This window comes from Porites lutea, chromosome 6, assembly GCF_958299795.1.
Source record: "Porites lutea chromosome 6, jaPorLute2.1, whole genome shotgun sequence".
Lineage (NCBI taxonomy): Eukaryota > Metazoa > Cnidaria > Anthozoa > Scleractinia > Poritidae > Porites > Porites lutea.
Window position 1 is genome coordinate 21,865,167 of NC_133206.1, and position 24,201 is coordinate 21,889,367.

The following is a 24,201-nucleotide window of genomic DNA, read 5'->3' on the forward strand; positions in this document are numbered from 1 at the left end:
AAGGGGGCGCCGATGAAAAAGTCGCTGAAAAATAGACTTCGTTTTCTTTCAAACTTTTTCCCTTATCCCAAGCCACCCAGTGACTTTAACGGTAAATCAGGTTAAAACTGAAAAGAGTGATAGGGTTCGAGTTCAGCCAAAAGAGATAGTAAAATTTATCGCCTCGCCGTTCCTGTTTGCGAGTCCACTTAAAATTTGCTCATTTGACGGTGTAGTTGTGCAGGGATGGCAAAGAAATTTGCCAAAAAGTGTGATGCATGTGCAGAGCTGTTTTTTTGCTTGGTAAACCTATTTTGTTTTAGACCTTCCCTTTGCGGATCACCGTCGTAGTTTAATTTCGTTGAAGGGCCCTAGTATCGGAGAGGTCAGTTACAATGAGCCGCCGGAAGAAAGTATCATTGTTGTACTCGGGGGCGAATCCACACAATTCAGAAAGGGGTAGGGGGACTCTTGCCAGCTATATCGGTATTATTTATTTTACCGATAATTCTCGGAAAAAGAGATGCTCATGGCCCCCTCGGACCAACCCTATTAAATCCACCTGTAGTAATTGCGTAGCTTTTCATTACTAGAGATTAAGGCTAAGTTTCCAAGGCAACGAAGGATTTTTCGACAGGTTGAAAATTGGTGCGTTGACATGTAAGTGTTCCGTTCACACGAAACAACAAGAACAACAACAACAAATAATTTTACCAAAAGCAAGATGTCACAATTATTTAATTTACAAAAGTTTATGGCGGAGGTACAACATGGCAACTTATAAGGATGATATGTATTCAGTATACATGCAAACACCAACACACCGTGACTCATGCACACACACTAGCAGGCATCCTCGGAGACCCAGGAGCAGTCAGTGGGGTGGGGAGAAAAGGTGGGATGAAAGTTTTCAAGTACGGGCAAAAGAGCCCCCGGGTACCGACTCTCACCGAACTATTTCCAAAAATTCAAGCGGATGCCGGCTCCTGATTGGCTACAAAAAATGCTTTGTATTGTTGTGCCCAATCGGCGAAAAGTTTCTCCTGAGTTCTTTTCGTGAGTTTGTACACGACGGCTATTGCTCGGTTCGTTCACCAAGCTTGTGCGTGCAAGGGAAACTTTTATTTTCTACTTTCCTAACTAGAAACGAAGGAACTACCGATGAGTCGAAAAAACGTTTGGGATGCTATCAGCGGGAGCAATTCAATTTGCCTCGAGAATATTCTGTTTTTGACGGATCACAATGTATCGTAAATAATAGGAAGTTTAAGATGCGGCGGCGACGAGGAAGTCAAATAAGCAATAGCTTGATAAGGCAGAGCAACAACTTTGCACGTGCATCATGCTTTTTTGTACTTTTCTCTGCACGGCTATCCGTGAAAATGCCTAATTTCACGTTTTGTGAAGGACTTAAACAAGAAATGACAAAATTCATTCTCTTCATGAACTTGGATATGGTTGATAGAAATTCAGCTCCAGAAGAGTTCGCTTGCATGTGACAAAGTAAGCGAGTTAAAATAATCACGATAGAGACGGAAAAAATGTGAATTCACTTTTCCATGCGACGTTTTCGTGGCTGGCAACCATCGTGGTATCTTTTAAAAACTTCCTAATATTTCCTGTTGTAAGTTCAAGCTTGTATTTTTAGAAAGCGTCTTTAGTTTTCGGGCAGACAGTATTTTGAAATCAGATGGGGATTTTTTATCACACTGAAAGTTTCCTGACTGCGTGCATTTCTTTGGTGCATGAACCAGACAAGCCGTGATCGAGACAATAGCCGTCGTGTACGAGTCACGAAAAGAACTCAGGAGAAACTGTTCGCCAGTTGGGCACAATAATACAAAGCATTTTTTGTGCCCAATCAGGAGCCGGCATCCACTTGAATTTTTGGAAATAGTTCGGTGAGAGTCGGTACCCAGGGGCTCTTTTGCCCGTTCTTGAAAACTTTCGTCCCACCTTTTCACCCGACCTGACTGACTGCCCCTAGGTCTCCGAGGATGACTAGCAGGTATTTAAGGAAAAAACGAAAAAAGAAGGATGGAAGTTACGAAGTACAAAATATTTTCCGAAATTAGTACACTGAAAGGTACTGTTGTTTTAGTTTTGATTTAAATTGAGAAAAAGAAAAAGGTTTAATCTGACCATCAATTAGCATGAGAAAACAGCCGACATTTGGCCACGCTACCACTGGTTTCCCTGCCAAATGACGTCTGAGAAATGAGCGCAGAAAATCCATACTGATGACGCCTCACTACCCAGATCTGGGTAGCGCTTCTGATTGGTTGAATCAGAATTCCTACGCGGCACGACCAATCAAAAGCACTACAGAGATCTGAGTAGTGAGGCGTCATGGTCATCAGTATGGAATTTCTGCGCTCGTTTCTCAGACGTCATTTGGCGGGGAAACCAGTAGTGGTAGCGTCGCCAAACGTTGGCTGTTTTCTCAGGCTACCCATCAATTGAGTTCCAGATCTTTGGTCCTTGAAACCTAGTATTAAATTTTCCATCATTAGTTCTAGTCAGTTTGGGAAGGTAATTGACTGATTAGCTGCAGATCGTGTTTCGTAATGATAGATCTCACTAACTTTAGAGCAGAATGCATTAAAAGCAGAAGGTAATAAGGAATCTCCTTAACTGTGCAAAAAAGTTAGACGCCTAGCCGTTCTTAAATTTAAACGCCAAAGTCGAGGTCAAATTTATCCGGTACGGTCGAAAATTTGACGGCGCGAGGTGGCCACCATAAGGGTTGATTTTAAGTGTCGCGTAACTTTGACGTGCGTTCTTGCGTAAAAGTTACATAAAACTTGCTTGGTTAAAACCTTCTTCACTGGGCAGGACGTTTGTTCGCAATCGACAATTATCTTGGGTAGTAGTTTTCAGATCAATCAGCAGATAACCAAAAGGTCTTTTTACAGCCTCCTCGTACTGATTTAAAAAGAAATCAGTTTGCCCGGGATACATTTGCTTGGCAAGAGTCAAGATTTGCAATTTGTCTCGTGGGTTCTTGAATAACACCAGATAATGGCTGTTTAGGCTTATGCTGCGGCTACCTTTCCCCTGATGAAATATAAAATAGAGGCAATGCATGAAAGGTCGCTCGTAAGCGTAAAAGTTGAACCTTGCTCAACTTCTCGTTTAAGCTCAGCACTTTTTATCTTGCCTCTATTTTATTTACGTGATTATTATTTACGTCCGTTAACGTGCGTAGCCAAAAACGCGTCAGTGGAAATCAACCTTTACTGTCTAATTTTCTGTACGGTAAGGCGTGGTTACATGGTACGCGGCAGCTCAGCCAGGAGACGCCAACTGGTTCGTCAGAACAGAGCAAAAATATTGAACGGCTTCGTGTGAACAGTGTCTGGGCAATTTTTCAGTCAAAAATTTGTCCGTTGCCATGTGAACGCAGCCTGAGAATCATGTTTATTGCAAACGACAATCTTCAGTTTGTACCACGTAACAGGCTTTTCCTTTACGTGTCCATTTACTGTTCTTGTATTTTCATTAAAGTAAGGTTTTACTGGCAAGTCCGTCCGTAAAAATTATTTTGTTTAGTTTCTAACTGTTCATTTCCTAATCTGAGATTTTGACACTTGAATTTGACATTTGCAGCCCCCGGTGAGCGTGATTCAAAATCTCTCCGTTGCGTGTCCATTCTCTTGTAATGCATAACCTCAAAACTTTTAACCGTACCTAGGTCTATATGATTTATCTCTCCCTGAAATAAGGTCAGAAATGTTTTCTTTTCTTTCTTCCTCCAGCCCCTTCTTCCCTTTTTTCGCTCTCATCCCAATTTTTTCAATAAACTCGCGCCAAAAGGCCTGCTAGCCTTCATCAATTTGACTCTTGGTTCATTTTCAGTGGGGTAAGTTTGGGCCACTCCCTGAAAATGGAAAAAAATTGGTACCTTTGGTAATCTCCATTCCTGAGCTTCAGCTCCTGGCTTTCTTAGTTGTGGTGAAATCGCTTGTCGTTTCTTATTTTTCGTAGAGACCAACACAGTCTTAGAGTATAGAGCACGTTTTTCAGTGGCTATTACATTTTAAAATCTTGGCAGCAGCCCTTTGAAAATCAGCTCGACAGAAGGAATAAATAAATGGATTCACAGATGACTGTGCTATTAAGAAAAACATTGAAAGTTTCTGGACTAGCGTGTTTACCGCAGCAAGATTACCTTTTGTACGGTACTGAAAGTTAAAAATTACCCGTGGAATCCAGCATACTACAAACACCATGACGACTAAAACACAAGCAAAAGTTCCTTTTCGGTTTCGTAGTACCTCAACTTGACTTTCATCCGGGCTATTAGCCTCGTTCTCATTTTGGGCATGCGCAATTTCAAGAGCAATATCCTGCATACGCTGTACTTGTTTTCTGATGGCCAGCGTGATTTTTATATTGATTATAGTGATAATTATGCAAGGGATAACGACAAACAAGGTGATAAGCCATATGTTGTAGACGCTGTCGATGTGATCTAATTCAGCTCCTTGCTTCGTGTGCGTCCAAACGTGGCGGATTCCAGCAACTGTCAAGGCCACCCCCCATGAGAGACAAAAAAGTAGGACAACTCTCCGAGAAGTCATGATTGTCTGGTACCGAAGAGGCCAGTAAACTGCTAAGTAGCGATCACATGAAATAACAAGTAAATTAAGGCTACTGGAGCTGAGAGCAATGTCTTTTGGACCCTCCATGAGCCGGCAGTATTTGCTCAGCGGGTAATCCAGGCACCCAAGGCAAAACAAAGAGTAAGTGGGACTGACGCATGCGCCCATGATGATGTCGCTGACAGCTAATGAGGCAAGAAATTGATTTAACGGATATTGACGGAGAGTTGAGTTCGTTACTATGGCGGCCAAAACTATAATATTTCCAGAGAGGGTGACAGCACCTATGGTTAAGTTAAGGACCCAGAATGTTATCTCTAGAGTTTGGTCGCAGTTTGTTGTGTTGCTAACCTCTGCCATTGAACCGCTTGATATCACATTCGTCCAATCATGCGTTCGAGTGTATTCCCTTTCAAATCAGGCCAAAGATAGCAACGATAATCATATTTTGAATGTTTCCTTACATAAGGGTAAATGTCCTACGTTTGTAGCTAAAGTGTTCATGTAGTGGAAAATGTAGTTTTATGTTTCGTCTTGTCCAGTTTCCTGAAGTCGTTGCAAATAGAAGGATGCACCAGGCAATTGTATCTTTGTGGTCTGGGCCCAGAAGGAACTATCCGTTGCGTAAGCATCTGCCAGAGATTTTGAACAATATCTGTGATCGATCGCTCCTGAAGGAATCAGTTAAGAATTTAATCTTGGCCTCCTCGCGGATCGAATGCAATCGGCTTTGACAGTGCTAATCAAATTCAGCCAGGGAATTGCTTCTTTATACGCCCATCATTACGGTTTTCCGTTAGCCTTGTTGAAGTCTTTGTGAAAAATCCGCTGACTTTTACTCAACGATATTTTTGAAAAGCGTTATCTCTATGATATCGAACTTGCGTTCGTTTCAAAGCGTGTTTCAAGAAACTGACGCACGATATACATTAGGAACGTAAGACATTTTAAAAAAAAAATTATACAATTGATTATGAAAGCAAGGCGACAGAATGACAATGATGACATTAACCTGAAGTTTCTCTGCAGAAAATGTTCATATAAATTATTGATCACATCTAGAGGGTAAATATTGTTGCTTCTAAAATGTATTGCCCCTGCATAATAATTCAGCCAAAAAAAGAGAAGCGGCGGCTAAGGAAGGGTTATCAGTATCGCTTGAGTCAGTCCTTCTATTATTACTGATCTTTCTGTGTGAAAAATTTTGAAACACCGAAGACTCTTATTTGAAAGTTGTGTGTTTATAGATGCACTACACAATTAAAGTTATACACTAGACGATACTTAAATGGAAGCTAAGCTGAATTTGAATTTATAATATCACCTATTAAGTAAGCCGGGGAGCAATATAAATATACTTAATGCCCTTTAAAAACAATTTGCCCTTAAGCCATTGACATCAGTAGCTTATCATCCAGTATGAAGGGGTCAATAGCTCCCAAGGTGACCAACACGAAATTTCTCTTAATAACAACAACAACAATCAAGTAGAAATGTTACAAGAACTAATAAAATATGGTGACCACAGTAAAAATGATTTGATATATGAACACATTTTTTCAACCCCAACTATTTCTTTAAGGAAATATAAAATGTATGGAGATAGATCTGTAGAATTTGTATGTGGATATTGGAGCTTTATATTAAAGGTTTCATCATCTCAATAAAACGTTTTTTTAAAAACAGAAATTTAGGGGATGTCAGGTGTCAGCTTCTTTAAATATTCGAGAATAGCCTATAGCCTTACAGCCGGTGTGATAGGAAGTAATACTTGATTTTAATGTGAAGTCTTACAGAAAACCTTTTTTTTTTAGGACTGACTGTGTACTCAAGAAACTAAATCATATGATAAGCAACCTATCCTTCTGAGTTTTTACTTTCATGAAGTATTAGATCAGGTAAAAACCAATATCCTAATATTTATACAAATTTTCACTTCGAAAAGGTTTTTCTTTCGAGACATTCCTTGCTTTTAGCAAGTTTACCGAGAGAATAAAACATATTTCCTAAACTGTAGTGAGGTGATAAGGCCGGCCTCGCTTAAGTCGCCAATGTGACGGCTTCTTTGTTTGTGTCAACCTCGTCCCCAGGCGCTTTTCCCGTTTCTCAAAGCCAGGGAAAAAGCCCTGGGGACAAGGTTGTCCTTTGCGATCGCAAGTGCTCGCTCGTGATATTCAATAGCCTTAGCAAGCTCGCCGACAGGCTGCAATACATTTCCAAGATTTGTGTTACACCAGATTTTATTCTCCCTGTGGCCAATCTCCATTGCGATCTCAAGTGCTTTTTCATAATATATTTTTGCCTTGGCATGTTGACGAACAGAACGACATATATTTCCCGATTCGACGTTAAACGTGCCTTATTCAGTTCTTCTGTCGCCCAACTCTTTTGTGACAGCAAGTTCTTTGTCGTAACATTCGCCAGCCTTGACATATTCCCCAACCGTCCCAGGTTGGTGTAGAACGCTGGCTGACTTTTCTAATCGCACAATTCTTTTGTGATTGAAAGTGCTTTTTCGTATCATTCCTTTGCCTTAGCATATTCAGTCTATTCAAAGGTGGAGAGAAAAACCCCACCCGTCCAAGTTGTCCGTGATACAAGGCCTCACTTTTGTTGTCACTGATTTCTACTGCGGATCGCGATTGCTGTTTACAGATATTCTTTAGCTTTGGAATAATAACCAACAGAATGAAAGAAACTTCCTAATTTCGCGAGGCAAGAGGCCTTATTTTCCCTATCAACGATTTCTTTTGCAAGGATGATCGCAATTGCGTTTACAAAGTGTTCTTTAGCTGTTGTATATTTACCAAGCGACTGAAACGCAGTTGCCAGATTGATTGATAGCACAAGCCTTCATTCCTTCTGTCACCTATTTCTATTGATATCGCCAGTGCTTTTTCCTGGTTGACTTTAGCAATTGCGTATTCACAAAGAAAGTGAACCAATTTTCCGAGCTCTGAGTAGCACTAAGGTTCTTGTTCCGGAAGCCGATTTCTATAGCTATGGCAAGTGCTTTTCAAGATACTCTTTCGCCTCGGAATATTTCCCCATTGACCAATGCAAAGTCCCCATGTTTCCGTAACAACTAAGTTCCAAGGTCTTCTCACCAGCATGCACCATAAAGCTGAGCGCTTTAGCGTAAAGCTCTTTTGCTTTTTGGTATATGCCTTTGTAATGATGCAATTTTTCCGGTATAACGCTAAAGGTGACCCTTCGTTTTACATTTCTGTTGCCACGCCTTCGAGCCGAGACCAGAACCTTTCTTCTCCATTCTATCGCACACGAGTAATCTTTTAACAGACAGTACCCTTAAAACAGTCCGTAATATATCCAGTCCTTAATTTCAGCTGTAGCCAATCCAGTTTCATTTTTAGAGCTTTTTGGTTGACGAGAATCAAACATTCCTTGGACAAGTCCACGGCTTTCAGCACATAAGTGGAATTGAGGAGGAAAGTCGGAAACCGGAAAGCCAAAAAGAAGAGCTTCAAAAACGTCGACCGCGTCGTCCATGACAGTGTTTTTCTTAAGTGTGACTGCATTGAAATGTCACGAAAATGAAATGAAATTTAAACGAATCTCAGTTGATATGTTTCTAACCAAGGCACTATTTATATGGGCAATAATCTAGTAGACTATTGACAAAGGATTTTATAGGTCTTATAAACTTAAACTTGATAATACACGACTGCGAGCTTTTTTCTGAACGGCTTCAAAATCACTGATTTAGATCTCATTCTCATTCTTGCACTAATATTTAGATTTGGGGTGATTTTGGACGTAAAGTTTAGCCGTGCCTTTATCAGCTTTAAAGACACTCATTGGCCATTAATTAAACAGTTTTTGAATAAATATGACACCACTGGTTCACTCATCAGCAAGAACTTGATCGCCGTCAATCAAGAAAATAATTACTAAAGCTAAAACCATCAAGGGAAGTCATTTCAACTGCTTAATGTTTAATTCTTTACCAATATCATATTTACTCGATTTAACGCCTCGGTGTTTATAAAATCTTCAGCATTTCCGATGCAGCGTTTATTTCGAAATCACCCTCATTTTTTCAAATCCCTGCGTGACAACAGTCCTTGTAAATCATTAATAAACATTATGTAAAACAGAAAGATGTTGAAGGTTCTCTTGAATCGCTCTTTTGCTGAGATAGAGTCGAATTGCCTGGATCACGACATCATCATCACAATACCGAGTTCCACCTCGTTTTATTCCTATAATCCTCGAATGAACGCCGCATTCTTCCGATTAGGTGCGGCGTTCATTCGAGGGCGACTTTAATCGAGTAATTAAGGCACACTGTTAATTTACTAAATATGTAAGAAAATTATTTTGATTCTAAGTGTATTAAAACTGAAACTGCAACATTCACTGTCCGTACCATTAACCGACGTAATTTCGCTCGAGGGAGAAACGTTTTTTTACGTTAAGATCATTGTTTTGCAGCAATGAAAACATGTCAACTTGTTGTTTATCCATCCCTATATATATCCTTAACCATGTGTCTAATTAGTGATACTTAGTGCTAAATAAAATCCCGCTAAATGAAACGAAATACAGTCAAACCTCTCCACAACGGCGACCTTGGGGACAGAAGAAAGTGGCCGTTGTGGAGAGGTGGCCGTTATGGGAAGGTAGGGGGGTAACATGACAATTTTTGTCAGGGGAGTACGACATGTTTATTGCGCTAAGTTCATGTTTACCATCGCCCAGAATGCTATTAGAGACTTTAAGATCCAACGACGCGACGGCGACAAGAACGTCGCTTAAAAAGTGAATTTGCGTTCTTTCAGTCTTTATAGCGATTATTCCTAACCACTTACTTTGTCAATTGTAGGCGAACCCTCCTGAAGCTGAATTTCAAGGGACCGTATTCAAGCCCAGAAAGAGAAATAAAATTTCGTCGTTGCTTGTTTACGTCCTCCATTAAACGCGAAATTAGGCATTTTCACGTCGTAGTCGTGCAAAAACGTGAAAGAAATGTACAAAAAAGTGTGATGCACGTGCAAAGTTGCTTTTTGCTAATTAAACCTATTGTTTTTTTGACGTTCTCGTTGTCGTCCGCGTCGCTGGATCTTAAAGACCCTATTGTCTTTTGCAACATGTACTTACTGTGCGCAGTTTCTCAATGTGCGGCATAATAACTGAATAAATAAGCTTTCGGAAAGCCAGCTAAAGACCGACTACTCTCGTAAAAGAATCGGTAGCTGTCAATCACCGTACCGGTTTAATGCGTAAAGTGCGTTAGATCTGACTGCGTGCGACGGCCAGACAAATATTTTTCAAATGCCAAAAGAAATGAGCGGACTTACCTCTATTTCATCAATCGTTGCGTTTCAGTTTCGTAAACCGGTCAAAGCAGCTCATATAAAAGACGCGCTCCTTTACTCGATTGGTTTCCATTGCGTTGGTCGCGGAGTTAAAAATAATAAAGAGTTTTCTATTTGTAAGACGAAGGAGGTGAAGTAAATGCAAGAAAGAATATTATTCTCTTTTTTTAATGGATTATGGGAGACAGGCTGTCTCCCATAATATTAATAATCCAATCATCGACTACGGTGGAGCAAGGCTGTTGCTTCTATGGGCATCTCCTGTCTTAGACTGCAAAACAGTCGGATTTTTCTCAAAAATGAGTAAAAAAATCGGTAAAGCGTGGCGTAAGAGTCTTACGCGCGCGAAGCGCCCTATCCTCACATGCCCGTAGGGCTTGTGAGGCGAGTCTCGCTCTCTGTTTTCAACCTTGTTCCAGACCTTTTGTTTGACTGCTCGCGCGTACTTGAATACGCAAAAATACGGACTGTTTTGCAGTCTATTCTCACCAAGACGCGACACACGTTACAGTATTCGGCCGACACAATTTCAATTAATCCACGATTGTTGAAAGTCCCACAAAAGGATTCGGTTATTCCGTCACATGACCCTTCGACATCGTTCATGCAGCGGAAAGTTTACAAAACTTGTTTTCGTTTCAATTTTTTCATAATCATCCTTATTTGTGAATAGACGTGTATCACTGAAAACAGTAAGTATGCATATCAGACCTTCTTTCGTTGGTGCTGTGTTGTAATTATGCCCTAGCCAGGCAGACCTACCAAGTTTAAATTTTGGGGTCACAAGGCTGAACTGGCTAGCGGGTGTTCGGTGAAACAAAGTATTAAAGAGCGAAGCTGCGGACTCCCCTGTCCAATATTTCCGTATCGGTGCCACTGGAATGGCAGCTGAAAACTGAAATAAAATTTGTTACTTACTTCGGTATCCGAAAGCGAATGCCTCAGAGCATGTTCACTTGTTTGGAGTATCGTGCGTGTAATTTTCAAATAACCTTTCCTATAATAGGAAACCACCCTCAAAGAGTTCAACTCCAGGACAATTCTCGACTCTTCAAAAACTCAAAATTATGGTCTAATGAGTGTCTTTACATCTCATAGACACGGCGAAACTTTAAGTCTAATTTTGTAGATCAAAATAACCCAAAATCTAAATATCAGTGCAAGAATGACTTGATCTATATCAGAGATTTTGAAGCCGTTCAAAAAACTTGCAGTCGTGTATTACCAGGTTGAAAAATCTCGGTTCGTCTCGAGTTTTTAACCTTGATAATACACTCCTGCGCGTTTTTTAAACAGTCACTTGAAAAGCTGAGCGATTTGGAAACTTCACAATGCAGGAAATAATGACGTTTTCACCGGCAGCTCCGTCAGAGTTGCTCAAGGCTCCCATTAAAAAAAATTAAAGAACAATTAACAATTAACTGAAACAACAGATACTTGTGAAAGTGAAAAAGACCAGGACAGTCGAAAACCGTTCAAAATAAGGAAACTCAGAGGAGTGGGTCATATAAGTTACGAAACTTTAGAGACATGCAGGTATACCTCTTACTTTGTATTTGTATTGTTTGAAACACAGATAGATTATTACAATTACAAAAAAGGTACACATCGAAAAATGTAGACAGTAATGGCAAGGAGGCCTAAAGGAAACTATATAGCTTGTGTTAATTAGGCCTCCTCAAGTTCAAAACATCAAAATATCAAAGAAATAGTACAAAACACTTAGCATGGTCAATATTAACATTTTTACCCTAAAAATAACCATTATTCCTTGGAAAATATGACCATGAGAACACACAAACTTCGCTCATTAAACAGTGGCGGATCCAGACCTTCAGATAAGGGGAGGGGGGGGGGATTGGAGGTCATCCAGACCCTGAGATGAGGGTGGGGGGGGGGCGGTCTCAAAAAAAATTTTTTCGGCCCTTCGGGCCTCATTTTGGTCTAAGAATAAGGGGGAACCGGGCCACCCGGGCTCCTCCCCTGGATCCGCCACTGTTAAACAAGTTACGCGGTAGTACTCATAAATCATTTTTGCCAAAGCAGTAAGTTACTGCTGTATGTGATGGCAAATATAAATCACTTTTAGTTTTGTAACAGTTTGTGCCCCTGGACTACTGGTGATTTGGTCCTTAACTCTTTTTGTGACCTTTTGTTGCTAAGACACCTCAAGTTCAAGAGCATTGACCCAGAAGGTCACAGATTTTGCTGTTGTTATTGTTTTGGTTTTAACTTAAATTTCACCATCATCATGACGATAAAAGGAACTTTGAAAAAATTTTAAGTCTAATCAAGAGATACTTAGAATTCGAAGGGAGGAATAGCTTCCAAGATGGGCACCAGATAGTTACACTGAAGTAACTTCATGTAAACCTTAGTTTATTCCAGGGAATTGCGTTTACTTCGTAAACCAGTAGATCGCATATTATAGACATCAGACTCACTGCTACTGCTCCAGGTGAAAAAGGCGGAGGAGACTACACTCGGAATTAAGAACTACACTCGGACTCTAACCTCTTCTAGAATTGTTCCTATTTCAATGAAGAAGCGGTATCTGAACAGGTTGTCCTTGACACAAAGTCTTGAAAAACATAACATTGATAACAGCGTTTTTCCGAAAGGCGTTTTGCAGATTGTTCGGTTATAAACGCTTTCAAGCAATTTTCATCGTGCATTTAATTCTGAAAATCAAAAGACACGTCATCTCCAATCAGCATGAAAGGAGCCCATTGTCCAACGTCAGAGAAGCCGTTTTCTCTCATCCACTTCATGGCCTGATGAAGAGATTCACTGGCACTTTTCCCATGAACAAGGTGCTCGTAAAAACGACTCATGAGCTGCTTTGTTGCTTTGTCTTCTATGGCCACAGTGCCACCAACACTGAGCGTGCCCCGGATCCTAAAAACGCTCGAGCGATCCCTACCTCTCCCTCGGCTTTGATTTGTCCACGCGCACTGTGGCAACAGCTAAGAACTACCAGTTTGGCTCGAAGTCGAACTTGTGAGATGTCTGCCATTGTCAATAAATAGTCTTCTTCATTTGGAGGTCTCTTTTCCCCTTGTCCACTGGGATATTGAGGTTTCCTTTCAACGAGTGGTGGAGGAGCAAGAGCAATTTCTCCTCTTTCGGCATTACCATGGGCAGCAAAATGTATAAGACTAGCGGAATCGATGCTTCGAAGAACAGCCCGTTTGGTTGCTTTCTTTCCTGCTAAAGGTTTCGCTCCCAACAGTTGTGCAATCATTTCAGCTTCCATTTCTGCAAAAGGCAATCTTGGCGGTTTATAAACAGCTCCTCTGTACAGCACCTCACCAACATCAGGATCACCCACTATCAGTACACCAGTCTGGCTGTGATAGTCTGCTGGAATGTCATGAATGAGCTTGAGAGTTGTCAACGAGGGAACGATGCGGATCCTGAAAGATTCTGATAAATACTTTCCATTTTTATCTTGTAACGCCGCAAACGGAACCTTGAAAAAGCAGCGATCAGGAACAATAACAATTTCGGCCTCTTCAAGGAATTCGGCCACAGGGGCGATGATCATATTGTAACACTCAGAAAGAGTAGGAATGGGTTGCTGATTTTCGTCTTCATCCTCTCCTACAAGGCGGTTGGCAGCAAGGCTGTCTTTCTTGGCAACGGAAGAAAACCAGGACCGATCCTCACACTTCTCTTGAGATAAGGTATGGAATTGCCTCACGATTTCGATGCCAAACATTTCATCCACAGATCCTAGAGAGACTTTGTCAACGAAACAGGTATTGACATCTATTATTCGCAAACGTATGGATTCGTCTGCTTTAATAACCCACAAAAGAATGAAGTGAAATGCATAGGAAATGTAAAGACAGGTACACTTGCGTTCATTCTTCATAACGGTTTCAATGCCCGTCCACGTCTGTGGATTGTGTGATATTTGTTTCGGCACGGAGTACTGAACCGACATTAAATCTGCCAGGGCTCTTGCTCGTCCAAGCTCTGCAGCGTAAAGTGCTTGGTCAGGATTTTGAGTGCGGCAGAACAGTAAACTCAGAAACTGGTAGAAACTAAAGTGCTCATCAAATAATGATATCTTTAGATGGTCAGCCGTATCTGTCATTAAACCTAGTATTTTTTCAAACTTGTGAATGCTGACCAGGATAGACGATTTAGTTTCATCTATGTTGCCTTCCAATAGCATTATCATGGCAAGGCTTCCAAGCGCCCTCATCTCATTTTCGATGCATTCCGTTTCTTTGCTCATGGAAAGTGCTTTCTCGTAATATTGTTTAGCCTTGGCATTTTCGCCGATAGATAGAAACACATTTCCAAGATTTCCGTAACTTGATGCTTCTGCTATTCGTTTCCCCATTTGTTTTGACATCGTTAGTGCCTTTTCGAAGTTTTCTTGAGCCTTGGAATATTCATGAAGAAACTGAAACAGTTTACCTAATTGTAAGTAGCACGATACTTCCATTCCTTTGTCGCCAGTTTCTTTTGCGATCCCAAGTGCCTGTCCGAGCCATTTTTTTCCCTGAGCATAATCGCCGCGAAGCACAGATACACTTCCACATAGTACGTAACTTTTTACTTCTAATACGCTATGGCGAATTTCCTCTGCAATTGCGAGCGCTTTCGCTTGACATTCTTTAGCCTGGTCATATTCGCCAAGAGAAATGAAGACATCTCCAAGTTCTATGTAACCTTGCGCCTCTCCTTCTCTTTGGCCAGTTTCCTTTTGGATCTCAAGTGCCGTTTCGAGATATTCTTTAGCCTTGGCATATCTACCCTGAATCTGAAACACCGCCCCAAGGCCCACGTAGTCTGATGCTTCTCCCTGTTTGAGACCAATTTCTTTTCTGATTTCCAGTGCCTTTTCATGATGTTCTTTCGCTCTGGTAGGTTCACCGAGACACATAAACACCTTTCCGAGATTTCCGTGACAAAAGGCCTTTTTTTCCTTTTCGTAGCCACCAAATTCGTTTGTTATTACGAGTGCTTTTTCCAAGTGATCCTTCGCCGTAGCATATTCACCAGTAGCCCGATACAGTTCTCCGAAGTTTATGTAGCTTGTTACCACACCTGCCCTGTCACCAATTTCTTTTTGAATCTTTAATGCCCTCTCGAGGTATTCTTTAGCCTTGTCACATTCACCGAGGGAATGAAGCACAGCCACCAGGATTCCACAATCTTGTGCTTCTCTTTCTTTGTCCCCAAGCTCACTTGATATAGCAAGTGCCTTTTCGGCGTATTCTTGTGACTTGGCGTATTCACCAAGAGAATGAAGCACACCTCCTAAGCTTCCACAGCATGAGGACTTCATTTTTCTGTGTTCTATTTCCTCAGCGACCTGAAGACCGTTTTCGAAATATTCCTTAGCCTTGGCATATTTTCCGAGAGAATGACACACGGTTCCCAGATTATGGTAACACACCACTGTGGCTTGTTTCTTTCCATAGTTCATCTCTTTTATGACCACAAGCGCTTTTTGGAGATATTCTTCTGCTTTGAAATATTCTCCCGTAGACCTCAACACATTTCCCAGACTTATGTAGGCAAATGCTTCTCCATTCTTGTCACCAATTTCTTTGGTAATCGCAACTGCTTTCTCGATATACTCTACAGCCTTGCCATGCTTACCAAGAGAATGAAACACCCTTCCCAGGTTTCCACAACAGAAAGCTTCTTTCATCCTGTCGCCAATATCCTTCGCTATCTTCAGTGCTTTTTCTAGGTTTTCATAAGCCTTGGCATTATCACCAAGAGACTGAACCACATTTCCCAGGCCCGAGTAAAATACAGAGGCTTCTTCCTCCATATCGCCATATCTACTGGTCAACGAAAGAGCTCTTTCGTAATAAGCTTTAGCTCTGCCATGTTCACCTAGATAGCGATACACATTCCCCAAGTTTCCGTAACAAGTGGCCTCTTTAAATCTGTCTCCAAGTTCCTTTGCAATAGCAAGTGCTTTTTCGTGACAATCTTTTGCCTCCGCACTTTCGCCAAGGTAACAAAGTACGCTTCCTAGGTTTCCGTAGCAGGTTATCAAACCCTGTCGTTCTCCCGTTTCTTTGAAGACGCCGAGTGCTTTCAAAAAAAGTTTTTTTGCTTCTTGATACTTACCACAAAGCATATGCAATTCGGCCAGTTTATAAGTCACCTTCAGTTCCAAGTCTCTTCTGCCAGTTCTTCTAGCTAAAACGAGGAATTCTCTGCCAGATTCCATCGCATTTGTGTGGTCCTTTACACGAATATACCCAATTGTTAAATAAAGATATATACAATCGCGAATTAATGCAAGCGGTTTCTTTTCAATTTCAAGTGCCTTGGTTTTGAGAAGAAGCAAACATTCCTTGAGTAAATCGACGGCTGCGAGAACGCGCCCAGTTTGGAGAAGATGAAAGGCAACGATGACGCCAATTTGAAGTACCTCATGAACCTCGTCTATGTAGTCCATGACAGATGCCTTTAAAATGAAACAGAATGATATGAAATATGACCTGTCTTTTAGAATTTGTTTTATCGAAAGTCGCGATCTGTTTTGGTTACTGTTGATTCGCGCCAAAGGTGTAACAAAGTGGTATGAAATGGAAGTTAGAATTTAGCAAAGTTAAGGGTAGACTGTTCACAGTCCCCTTTTTTCCAGAAAGATCATCGGGAACGAACATGCGCACCTTACCTGTACGGACGGCCCCCAGAGGGGGGGAGGGGTACTCCGGATTTCGAGCGCAGGGATGATCGAAGAATTTTTTTGGGTTTGAAAATTTCGATTCGGGGATTTTTTTGCGCAGGAAAATTTGGCAATTATTTTTTTGGTGGCTTGATTTAAGTAGGGGTTTTTAGGTATTCATAACAATCTGAAAACTCGTGGTGGTGCCCGCGAATCTCAACCGCAAACACAAATATTCAATTTCTAATTTATTTTTCGTGTTATAGCATTTTTAATACTCGGAAATTCGCCATGGGATTTTTTGGGGGTTAATTTTTGGTTCAGAGATTTTTTTGGGTTTTGATTTTGCCCCCATTCGAATCATCCCCGTCACTTAAAATCTGGAGTACAACCCGGGGATGAGTATCAAATCTACATAGGGGACGAGTACACCAATGCCTGCCCCCTCGGTAGGTTGAAACAACGTTTTTTATTTTTTATCTAATGCTTTATTACAGCACAGAAAAATAAACATATTACTGAAACAAGAAAAAAAACTAAAACAAAAAGAAAAAATACGGATTTGTATAAATACACATACAAAAACGGATAAAACTGACAGTTACATGAACTAACTGGGGTTTAGTTTAGGTTTGACGTCGCTTAGCTACCTACATAGTTTTGTTTCTCAATAAAAAAGGAAAAGGAATCGTTGGATGGGTTAACTTTAAGGGGGACAAAGGGGCAAGCCAACAAACATAAAATTTAAATAAGGAAAAGTTTCCATTTGTTTGAAAAGGCGGTCGAAGAATTACTAACAGCGAAGTGCTACTTGTCATTCTATCTCAATGACGGAATTTAGCTTATCCTTAAAGCAATTTTACCCTTGAACTTTTGAAACTAGGTAGGCCGCCAGAAACAGTAAGTGCTAGATCTCGACGATCTTACGGCAAAATAGGGAATTGTGAGCAACCTAAAGGTAAGGCAAACGTTATTGTGAATTAACGCCGTACAAGGACCAAGCAAATAGAAAGTCTCATGTTGTGCATGGATTTGGAAGAGACTGCTGCTCCTTCAACAAATCTCTCAATACAGCTAGCTTGGCTGGAAACCACTAACAGTGGAAAATGGAAACCTTTCTTCGACTTAAAACTGGCAAACTACGGCCTCGATTTCATTTTTTTGTTGCAAACTCAATGTTGTTGACACTAAGGAAGTGGTAAAGGTAATGGACCCCTTTCTTAAACAATAATATTGAGATACTGGGCCGAAACAAACTTTGTGAATCTAGTCAACTCTCAAATCGTGATTCAAGAACAGGTATTATAGTTCAACTCTTTTAACATAAAGAAAGTTAGTGAAGCAATTTTTGCCTCGCGTAGCAAAGGTTTAGTTGGCGAAATTCGCATCGCGCGTGGAACGTGCTTAGATCCGAGGCGGAAAGACGAGTTCCGGCCAGGCAACATTCGACTGCATTGAACTGGTTTACCAATGATGCGATAAATCGACGGCAGAAGTATTTTACAGAAGAAAATTAATTAAAGCAATTTCACGGGATCAGTAGCACAGTCAAAAGATGAGGAAGATTTGTAACTGCCTTTCACTTTGCAGACGAGTTTCACGGCTAAAGGCGCCACGCCTGGTACACGCTATGTCTAAGGTTTAACACCTCCAAATAAGAAACAACGTACAAAGTCCTAACTTGCAAAGAGTTTGCCTTCAAACATGACTTAGGAGTACACTCTCTCAGCTTCTACGGTTTATTATCAGCTGTTACACTACAATGCAAATCTCTTCTCAAAAATGTTACAGATACTCAGCTGAAAGCAGAGATACAACCTTTAGACATTCGGTAAAAATTGTTAAAAGCCAGAATCCGTGTCCTGATGAACTTACAAAATCTGATTAGAGCTGAAAGTCTAAGCCCATGTAAAAAATAAATTCCGGACTGTAACTACAGTCAACTCTCGTCTTGCGGACACCCCGCCGGCAAAAACAAATTACAGACGGCGTTTGACTGAAATATAAACTCCCGCTATTACGGACCCTTGCTAATGACGCCCGGGGGGGTACTCCCTTATAAGGGCTTAATGGGGACGTGCGGCCAGCCAGGGTATGTTTTTCGGGATTTTTGTCTTAAACAGGGTATCGAATTTATCATTTTTTGTCTTAATCAGGCTATCGATTAATCAATTTTTGTCTTAAACAGGATATCAAAAATCGGAATTCTGTCTTAAACAGGGTAGGAAAATCAGCGATATTTGTCTTAAACAGGGTCAGGGTATGAGGGACCGCGCCGCACCTCCCCACCCAGGGATATATCGAGTACCCCCCCGGGTAATGACGACACTACCTCGAGGTCCCTACAGTGGAGTTGACGGGATTCAGACGAAGAAAACCCTTTAAATGGGAACCCGATCGCCAAATTGATCTAGCGTTAATTTAAACTTTACATAAACGCATATCAACCGATGATTTCGGATTTCGGATTTCGGATTTATTTCTCATTTAATAAAGGTCGAAACGAAAATGACAACTGTGCTTTTTGCAATAATTCTGAGAGACGCTAATTCGTCCTTTCTGGTTCTACTGATTGGCTTTGAAACGCTCTTGCCGTGATCCATAATTACATCCATTCGCTTTTTTCCCGATTGAAAAAAATCACGAAATTTTTTCGAAATTTAACGCCCTTATAGAAAATACAAATCACAGAAAAAAAAAAATTAACATGTACTAACAACAACATTTACAGGACACGTCTCGATAGATACACTGTCCTCAAACAATTAACTGGTAAGTCCCATTTTTTATCTTCTGTTGTGCAAAATAACGTGAATTATGTAGCGGTCATTTTCATCTGAATCGCTAGATTCGTACAAGTCCGTTATCTCGAAATTTTATTTAAACAGTTCAGACTTTTTTAATGAAATGGAAAGCGCTTAAATGGCGAAATTTAATTCCCCTTTTTCATAGTTACCTAAAGATTTCGCTAAAATAAAACCCCGCGAAATACTGTCTCGTCAACATGGCGAAATTATAATAAGTACCAGCGAAATTAAGAACCAATAAGCTATTGGACATCACTGCATTGCCGGGACTTGAGGCCAAAACCTCTTTCTTCAGAATATTCCCTTTAAATAAACTGCTGCTGTTTCTTTCTAGCACGATTTCTTATTTGGAAAGTTTATCGCCATTATAAGTGTATCGCCATTTCCTTTTAAAGCTTGCTCAGAAAGAATCATAGACTTTCACTTTCTTAGCACTTACAAAATTCTCGGATGAATTTACTCGGCCGCATAGGGTGCTACGCGGCGGGGACTGGGAACTGCTAACTGAAACAGCGGAATAAACTTCGAAACAAACTTCCCGGTAAATCGAGTTCTCAGACCCTTTCAAGATAAAAAAAGGTAGCAGCCCTGTTCGGGCAGTGTTATTGATACCCAAAGCAATTACTCATCCCAGTATATCCCCCAAATTTCTTCATTATATACACCCAAACATAGAGGAAGCGCATAAAATCTTATACCCCAAAGGTGTGGCCGAATTAAAGCGAAAGAAACCGTATACCAGTTTAAAGACCGCTGAATACCGTATACCCAAATAACCTTAGTGTCCGAGCATTGATATTGCACTTTAAGATTTACAATCAGAGTCAGCGAAGTAACAACTGAATTCTGCCGGGCCCGTGGGCAGTGGTTTCTCCGCCATGCATACTCACTTGGATATCAATGGAGAAACCAGTTTGAAAACTTTACTGATCGAGTGAATACCGATATTTTGCGTGTTTGATTGTATCATCTCCTTTCACGGAATTCTATATTGTAATCGCAAGTACTTTCAATGTACGGTAAGCCCATAGAACACAAAGATTTATACTTCAAACTTACCTAGACGATTCTCGCTCTGTAGGGCAAGGATCGAGTTACAACTTCCTTTGAGTTGTGGTAAAAGATCCGGTTTTTTTTCTATTAGTTTCTAGAAAGTGAAATCTGCTCTTATTTATTAAAAATATTCCATATATGGGAAATCCAGGCGATAATAATAATAATGAACTTTATTTAAGTCTCCTGCCTTATAGCACAGGCACAGTGCCTTACTAATTGGGGAGGGGATAGTAGGCCTTACTGCCTACTCTCCTTTATCGAATGTTAACTACACTTCTTCGGGGAGTATGTTGTTGTAACTGGGGTCAGTATTGTCCAGCGAATCTTTTTGATGAAGGCAACTGTTCAGTAGTGACTAAATCTGCAAGTGTTTCATGTTGTAACATGTTTAAATTTATAGTAATTACTTTGTTGATTTTAACAGATCGCGAAACCAAAATAAAATCTGACAGCTGATAGACATCTTGATCTTGGGTTTGAGTCTTTTTTTCGTAGTAAACTGCTAGTAAAATATGGTACCAAATCCTTTTGAACTTACCTCAACTCTGGTTTCGTTGCGAGCCGCTAACATCTTGTGTATTTGTAAAGGGGGTTGTTTGGATGCGTTCGCAGCTTATCGCATTTCACCGATTGGTAAGGCGGAAGTAAAAGAAAAATCAAGAAATTTCATGCTGATATTCATGATACTAATAGTTGTAAAAGATGATGGTTTTTGAATAGAATGAAGAATAAAACGAAACAATTAATCATAGGCATGGACATTTCACCTGTGAAAGAACAACCTGTCTCAGTATGTCAACAAAAGATTAGCGAGCAACAGGTATCGCAGGCATTTGCGAGCAAAAATGCCAACGACAGCATCAACGGTGAATATTCTAGTCACAGTGAACGCACAAGTGCCATGGATCGATTGCCAAGGTCTTCTCGCTCTTTTGCGGTGAGAGGCATAAAGAGCGAAGTGCTGAATTGCCTCGCGGCTCAATTCCGTTGCCTACAAAGAGATTAAAACCTGGCACCTGATAATGCACATGAAGCCAAGAGAAGACTCTCGCACACTAAATAAGAATTAGTTGCCCAAACGTCAGTGAAGTTCTTTATACAGATCCCCTCCCAAGTTCACGCCATCTTTTCACCATTTGTGTCAATTCATGTAAAAGATGGCCAACCCTTGTAATCCCTTTCAGGCTGAAATTAAAGTTCAGGCCCCGATTGTTCAAACGCTGGATAACCGGATAAATCACTATCCAGCGGATAAATATAAGCGAAGGCTAATCAATAACACCTATGACGCTAGTCAAAGGTGAGGGTTAATATAAATGCGTGACAAAAACGGCCTTTATCGCCTAAAGACCCACCTGAAGACGACGTTAAAGATCGTTAAAGGTGGTCTTTATCGCGTGTTTGACTTCCCCTTTAACTCTCGGTTATCCACTGTTTTTGTCCCGTGTTTGGAAAGGTGATGCTACGACCTTAATTCAAGTAGTTTAAGGAATGGGCTCTGTAGGTTTATTTAAGAAAAATGATACCTATATCTTCCGCAAAGGGAATAAAGCTGAACCCAAATTTGGTATACAGAGAGCCTTATCTTAAGTATAAGTATCGCTCCAGTTAGTCACGTGATATATCAGCTGACCATTTCACTGGAAATCGTTAATAATCAACAAATTAGAGACAGTTCAAGGAAAAGAATTCAACCAATAACATATTTCCGATTTTCAACGCTTTACGTCTGGAATGGATGTCCATTGCATTTCAATTATGAGGGCAATAAATGTCATTTCAAACCGCCGCCCGGTAAGCTCAATTAAATGAGCGACGGTCTGCCGAGCGAGAGGCCGTTGGTTCAAAAGCCTGGCCGAACAAACATTCAGGGTCTTTAAATAACTGAGGAGAAAGTGCTGCCTTTGAAAAGACAGACGGTTAGACTTTGTAGTCTTCTCGGATAAGGAAGATAAACCGTAGGTCTCGTCTCACAACCCGCCTAGCCTAGCACTTATAAATTCTGTGGGACGTTAAAGAACCCGCACACTGTTTGTAAAGAGTAAGGGAGGTAGTCCCCGGTGGAGTGGCCTATCTCTCATGGACGGGGGAAAAGCCCGGGAGTTAGTTGGGTTAATTTTTGCTGGGTATGTGCCGCTGGCGCGGCCCCTCAGTGCCCCTACCCCATTATAGTCTATTCTTTGGACAATTATAGATCCCATCTTAGTCACTTTTGGGCAAATATGTAATGTTCGCGATCCCAACTTAGTCACTCTCTATTTTTATGAATTGACCCACTTTTTAGATTGAATGAAGAACACTTTACTTTTCATCTACAGTACAAATATTCTGGTACGTTTGCTAACCGTAAAAATGAAGAACTGTAGACTGTTCACAGTCTCCTATTTTTTCGTGAGATCGTTGAGATATAGCTCGTCTTACGTCAATGGCGGCTATCTTGAGTTTCAAATGTACCACCGGGGGCTGGCGACGGGGATTATAGCTGTAGGGGGAGGGGGCGAGTCCTCCCAAACCGCCCTCGCCCCCTAAGTAGTTCTGACACTCATGCCCGATGGCAGCCCGTAACGCAAAGCGCTTGATCTCGACGATCTTACGGAAAAATAGAGGACTAGAAGAACTGTCTTACCCCAAAAAATCCGAAAATGTGCCACCCCATTCTATTTCTTCGGGCAGAAGGTACTAAAAAGATTTGCTGAAAAAGCAAAGCACTGGTATCAGTAGTTCAATTTTATCCTTGGTTTAAATTTATTTTCCGGCTTTGTTTTGGTGGGGTATGATAATATACGATAATGAGTTTGAAACAAAGGAAAATTAAATTTAAACCAAGGATAAAATTGAACCACAACATATGCGGTATTGTTTCAGAACATTAAGAAACAGTATCCTCTAAAACATAATGATAATGATAATATTAACAACATTGTTCATTCTACTGTAAAGATCGTGTTCACTTTCATGTATTTATTCCCACTGAGTTTATTTCATATATTTCAATCCACAACAATAACAACAACAAAAACGTTTATATAATTTACGTAAGTGGAGAACTCCCCTCAAAAAAACAAATAAAGAAAAAAAATAACTCTAGTCATCCGTTCTCAACTCTATTTCCTACTTTCCCTCTGAGCTGTTTCGGAACCTACCTGGAAATCTGAAGGGACTCTGCTCTTCATCTGTATTGGTTATTAAAGTTACAATATAGGATGTCGTTGTGATGTTAAAATCGCGATCATCATTTTTGTGATATTAGCGATAAGGATCTTAGGATGATGTGGCCACCATCTATCTAAAGTCTCAAGCGGGAATTGTTCATTCTCGCAAATTACTTGCCATTTTTAGACTACCTCAGTGTATAATGGTCTCTCGATCTCCCCTTTCGACGCCTGCTACGCAAGCTAGTTAGTGTATCAGTTAATAACGACCAATATCATTGTTTACTTTCCGAATTTGTGGTTGTTGGTATTGGCCGTTATATTGAGGTCATCGTTTTAATAGAGACGATGCTAAAAGTGCGTAGTGTGGGTTGAGGGTTTAGGTTTAAGTTCCTAGCCCACTTTTTCCATCCCATTTCCAGTCGCAGAGTGCGTCTGCTAATTCCAGCGCCTGAAACTGACCTAAAGAGTACTAAGCTGCATCTTTATCCCGTTTAAAAGATAGGCAATTCTTTGGCACATCCCCTGATGCGATATACTGTTTTCGCGTCTTCCTGACGCCTTCAGCACCGGAAAAATATAGATAAAACAACTAATGTCAGGCGCCTTAGT

General features: G+C 40.7%; 1 protein-coding gene and 1 pseudogene across 1 annotated transcript; both read right to left on the bottom strand.

Moving 5' to 3' along the window:
• Window positions 1-3,859: 3,859 nt before the first annotated feature.
• On the bottom strand, window positions 3,860-5,431 carry LOC140941712 (histamine H2 receptor-like). Its single transcript, XM_073390725.1, has one exon. It carries the CDS (start codon window positions 4,941-4,943, stop codon window positions 4,002-4,004), a length of 942 nt encoding a protein of 313 aa, XP_073246826.1. The 5' UTR covers window positions 4,944-5,431; the 3' UTR covers window positions 3,860-4,001.
• Window positions 5,432-12,494: 7,063 nt separating this feature from the next.
• Window positions 12,495-16,366, bottom strand: LOC140942019 (uncharacterized; annotated as a pseudogene).
• Between the last annotated feature and the right edge of the window lie 7,835 nt (window positions 16,367-24,201).

What these genes read in the sequence shown, in the direction of transcription:
- LOC140941712 (XM_073390725.1), bottom strand. Translation starts at nt 4,943, where the DNA reads ATGGCAGAGGTTAGCAACACAACAAACTGCGACCAAACTCTAGAGATA.